Source organism: Elephantulus edwardii, unplaced genomic scaffold (genome assembly GCF_000299155.1).
Source record: "Elephantulus edwardii isolate Elephantulus edwardi_28Jun2011 unplaced genomic scaffold, EleEdw1.0 scaffold00064, whole genome shotgun sequence".
Classification (NCBI taxonomy): Eukaryota; Metazoa; Chordata; class Mammalia; order Macroscelidea; family Macroscelididae; genus Elephantulus; species Elephantulus edwardii.
In genome coordinates this window covers 1,335,222-1,340,305 of record NW_006399814.1, presented here as the reverse complement: position 1 = coordinate 1,340,305, position 5,084 = coordinate 1,335,222, and the positions used below count along the sequence as shown (strand labels likewise).

Here is a 5,084-nt window from a genome sequence, read left to right as displayed (position 1 = left end):
GTGTCATGTTGTACACACACTGACCGTGAGGTGGACAGGACTGGGTGGTGGCTTACCCTGTTGTACACAGTGACCGTGAGGTGGACAGGACTGGGCGACGTCATGTTATACATGAGTTGCTATAAATCAAAACCAAGTGAACAGCACCCAGCAATAGCTCTTCCATTATCTGCCTGTCCTCCATCTCTTGGGGGGCCTTTCTGGGGTCTCTCCTTTGGCTTTGGGCAAGGGGTTGTGGTGGACATTGGTGCGCTCTTGTCTTCCCTCTGGGGTAGCCCTGGGTTTGAGAATGCTGATGGTACGGTTGCTGTGTGTCAGCTTAGGGAGGAAGCCACACTCTGCCGTGGCGCCGGTTGGTTCTGGGCTCCCACCAGCAGTGGGCGAGGCTCGCAGTGTCTGCTCTCACTGATCGCAGAGGTGAGAACCGGCAACCACATTCCTGGGTTTTGATCTGTTTCTAATGGGTCATGGTGGTGAGCGTGTTTTCATAGGATTGTTGGCCCCTTGAGTTAGTGCTGAGTAACAGTTCTGCATTTTAGGACCAGGAGGTTTCTCTTAACTATTTTAACAAGTCCCAAAAGGTTTTTTCCTTTTAACCCTCAAAAGTGAAAGTTGTCTCTTCCTGGAATTAGATCTACTATTAAGGAATCCTTTTCAGCACACACTGAAGCTGACCTGTGCGGGCTTAGATGTATTAGAAATGTGTGGTTGAGTCCGCTACTTCATTAGACTCCTCTTTTGCAGGTGATACGGAAGGACCCTGCTGACGCTCGCAAGATGAAGAGGGTCGAGCTCCTGAGCCCAGAAGGAGGCCTCCTCTGCACAGATGCATGTCGACCCCGGGCCACCAGGCCAGCTGCGGGCGGGCGGCCGGGCCCACGATGGAAGCTGCTGTGAGCTGCACGCTGGGGGTCAAGGTCTGGTCAGTCATGGTCACAGAGCCGTCTCAGGAGAGAGGCTGTCCAGGAAAGCCTGAAGGTCTAGTGTCTGGGGCTCAGGGGAGCTGTGTCCACAGCATGCCAGCTTCTCATGCTTACGTGGCAGAGAGGCGGTAATGGCTATGGTCAGCCATGGAAAATAGCCAAGAATCTTGTCCACAAGGGGACAGCGAGTTTGTTTCTCACGAGGTAGCTTTTCAGATAGAAGAGGATGACGATGCTGAGCTGCCCGGCAGCGGCCTGCCGAGGATGGAGGTGAGGGCCGTGCCACATCGCCACGGCGGGTCCGAGCGCCGCAGCGGCCAGGAGGCAGACCGTGGCTGCCCGCCCCCGCGCAAGTACAGTGAGGACGAGTACGGCAGCCTCTTCTCCCAGTACAGCAGTACCCTGTACGACGTGGCCATGGAGGCCGTGACCCAGAGCGTCCTGGCCAGCAGAGGCAGCATGAGCTCACGCAAGAAGTCCCCCGCCTGGAAACACTTCTTCATCTCTCCCCGAGACAGCACCAAGGCCATCTGCATGTACTGCATGAAGGAGTTCAGCCGGGGCAAGAACGAGAAGGACCTGAGCACCAGCTGTCTGATGAGGCACGTGCGCAGGGCGCACCCCACGGTACTCATCCCCAACAACAGCGGCGTGCCCACCGTGGCCGCCTTCCCCGCCCCTTCGCTGCTGCTGCCGCCTCAGGCCGCAGACGGGGGCGACCTGGGCCCCATCCTCTCCCCCATCAAGCTTGTCAAGAAAATTGCATCCAAGATCCCGTCCCCAGATCGGATCACAGAGGAGTCAGTGTCTGTCCTGTCTTCTGAAGAAGTCTCCTCTGACATGTCCATTTCTGAGAAGTATGGCAGGGAGGACGTCCTGGTGGGCTCGTCCCCATATCTGTCGAGTGTGCAGTGCGATGAGGCCATGGAAGCTGGTCCTGAGAAGGGTCGGGTCTCCCGGAGCTGCTTAGGCTCCCGTAGGAGGTCGGTGGTCTGGAAGCACTTCTACCTGTCGCCCCTGGACAGCTCCAAGGCCGTGTGCGTTGCCTGCATGAGTTCGTTCTGGGGGGGCACGGACGGGGAGGTCGTCTTTAGCTGTTTTCTGCTTCGGCTGTTGTGGCGGGCCCGCCGCGTCGTGGTGTTGGAGGATGAGGGGGGGTGGGCGTGCCTCCGGTCTCTTTCCGCCCCCCCCCCTGTTGTGCTGCCTGCTGTGTTGTGTTGTGGCGTTGCCTTCTGCTTTGTCTTCTCTTGTCCGGGGGTGGTGGGCGGCGATCTCAGCTTCGTCTTCTCTTGTCCGGCTGGGTTGCGTGGCGCCGCCTCGCTTCATTTCTGGGGCGGGTCCGGTCTGATGGAGGATGAGTCAGTGCTGTCCTCCGAGGAGGAGGCTGGCAGCGTCTCAGGTGTGTCTTCCCCCGAAAAGAAGGCTGGGCCGAGCCCTCAGGGCTTTGTGTGTGGCACGGTGTTCCAGCAAAAGAAGAAGGTCGTGAAGAGGCTCAAGTCGGAAGTGTGGCATCATTTCTCGCTGGCCCCCATGGACAGTCTGAAGGTCGTGTGCCGGTACTGCAGCTGTGTCATCAGCCTGGGCAAGAAGGGGGACGTTGGCACCAGCTGTTTGATGTGGCACCTGTACCGGCGCCACCCCGACGTGGTTGGGAGCCAGCGAGCCTTCCTCGGGGCCAGCCTGGCCAGCTCACCCTACGCCACGCTGGCTTCTGCGGAAGGCTCCGGCAAGCTACCCGACGCGCCAGCCGTGGCCACGAAGGAGAATCAGGGGACGTTTCCCGCCAGCAGCAAGAAGACCTCCAAACTGTGGAATCACTTCTCCATCTGCTCAGCCGACTCCACGAAGGTGGTGTGCTTGCACTGTGGGCGGACAATCAGCAGGGGCAAGAAGCCCACCAACCTCGGGACCAGCTGCCTACTCAGGCACCTGCAGAGGTTCCACGGCAGCGTGCTGGGCGACACTGCCGAGGCCTCTGAGCCGCCCCGCACGCCAGCCTGCGAGGAGCCCAGCGACAAGTTCTGTGACTCGCACCCCGTTGCCAAAAAGATAACAAGTCTCATAGCTGAAATGATTGCACTTGACCTTCAGCCATATTCTTTCGTGGACAATGTTGGCTTTAACAGGCTGCTGGAATACTTGAAACCTCAGTACTCCGTGCCCACCGCATCCTACTTCTCCAGGACGGCAATCCCGGGCATGTACGACAATGTGAAGCAGCTAATCCTGGCCCACCTCAAGGAGGCCGAGAGCGGCGTGGTGCACTTCACGTCCGGCATCTGGATGAGCAACCAGACACGCGAGTACCTGACCCTCACGGCCCACTGGGTCACCTTTACCTCGACGGTCCGGCCCCGTGCCAAAGACCACCACTGCTTCGCGCTCTTGGACGTGTCGCAGATCGACTGTGACTACGGTGGCAACAGCATTCAGAAGCAGCTGGAGTGCTGGTGGGAGGCCTGGGTGACCTCCATCGGCCTGCAGGTGGGCATCACGGTGACGGACAACCCCAGCATCGGGAAGACCCTGAGCGAAGGTGAGCACCCCAGCGTGCAGTGCTTCAGCCACACAGTCAACCTCATCGTCAACGAGGCCATCAAGAGTCAGAGGATGGTGCAGAACCTGCTGAGCATTGCCCGGAAGATCTGCGAGCGGGTGCACCGGTCGCCGAAGGCCAAAGAGAAGCTGGCGGAGCTGCAGCGGGAGCACAAGCTGCCCCCGCACCACCTGCTCCAGGACGTCCCCTCCAGATGGAACACCTCCTTCCACATGCTGGAGAGGCTCATCGAGCAGAGGAGGGCCATCAACGAGATGGCCATCGAGTGCAACTTCCGGGAGCTCATCAGCTGCGACCAGTGGGAAGTCATGCAGTCCGTGTGCCACGCGCTGAAGCCCTTCGACGCCGCCAGCCGCGAGATGAGCACGCACGTGTCTGCCCTTAGCCAGGTGATCCCCATGATCCACATCCTCAACCGCAAGATCGAGATGCTGTCCCAGGAGACCATGGGCATCGACACCATGCTCAGGTCCCTCAGGGAAGCCATGGTCAGCCGCCTCTCCTCCACCCTCCACGACCCCAGGTACATCTTCGCCACGCTGCTGGACCCCCGCTACAAGGCCTCCTTGTTCACTGAGGAGGAGGCTGAGCAGTACAAGCAGGACTTAATCAGGGAGCTAGAAATCCTGAATTCTACCTCAGACGCCACCCCGGTGGCCAATGGCCGTGGTGCAGGGTCCCCACCCAAGGATTCTGCAGGAGAGGAGGACCTGTGGTCCCTTATGGCCAAGATGAAGAGGAAAGGTCTGCAGGAGAAGACCAAGTTACCCGAAGACATGGTGCTTGCCTACCTGGAGGAGGAGGTGCTGGAACACAGCTGTGACCCATTAGCCTACTGGAACCTGAAGAGGGCGTCCTGGCCAGCCCTGGCAGCCCTAGCTGTCCGCTTCCTGGGCTGCCCCCCAAGCATCGTCGCTTCAGAAAAGCTCTTCAGCACACCCACTGAAGGTGGTGGCTTCAGCCAGTCCCGGCTCATGATGGAGCATTTCGAGAAGCTCATCTTTTTGAAAGTGAACCTTCCATTAATATACTTCCAGTACTGAAATGCTCAGTGGAGCCACCGGGCTGAAAACAAAACAAAAATTGTTGCTTGTACGGTATTAGCTGTGTCTGCCACAGGGCCGCCCCTCGCTCTGAGCGAGGCCATGTACGACGTCGGGTCAGGGGCTTGCAGGGCCGCAGGGGGGTCACTGTCCAGCTCTCCACGTTGTGTCTACATGTGCCTTAGTCCTCCTCTTCAGGCCAGATGCTGTAGGTAGGATTTGAGAGAACTTCGCTAGATGTAGCTTGTCTTGTCCATTAAGATGATTAGGTTGTTTTAATTCTAACTGTACATTTTTTAAATGTTAGGAGTTAGTAACTTGTTTTACTAGAATGACAGAAAAGATGTGAACAATTCTGTTGTGTAGACTTTTTTATTCAATTATGTAAAAACCACAAATCAGGTACTGTATCCTAGTCCAGCTTTGCTTTAATTGCAACAGCAGCTTCTGTGGCTGTCCGTGAGCTCTGTACATAGAGGTGGAGTTCAAGCCATCCTTTCAAAGCCGTTCTCACTGCATGCTCTGCAGTCCTCCAGGGGTCAGAGTCAGCGTTCGGAAACA

At 57.8% G+C, this 5,084-nt stretch overlaps 1 protein-coding gene across 1 annotated transcript; it reads left to right on the top strand.

Moving 5' to 3' along the window:
* Positions 1-1,070: 1,070 nt before the first annotated feature.
* Positions 1,071-4,523, top strand: ZBED4 (zinc finger, BED-type containing 4). Its single transcript, XM_006888025.1, has one exon. The coding sequence runs from the start codon at positions 1,071-1,073 to the stop codon at positions 4,521-4,523; it is 3,453 nt and encodes a 1,150-aa protein (XP_006888087.1).
* Positions 4,524-5,084: the final 561 nt, after the last annotated feature.

Excerpts from the sequence above, each read along its gene's own strand:
- ZBED4 (XM_006888025.1), top strand. The coding sequence starts at position 1,071 with ATGGAAAATAGCCAAGAATCTTGTCCACAAGGGGACAGCGAGTTTGTT.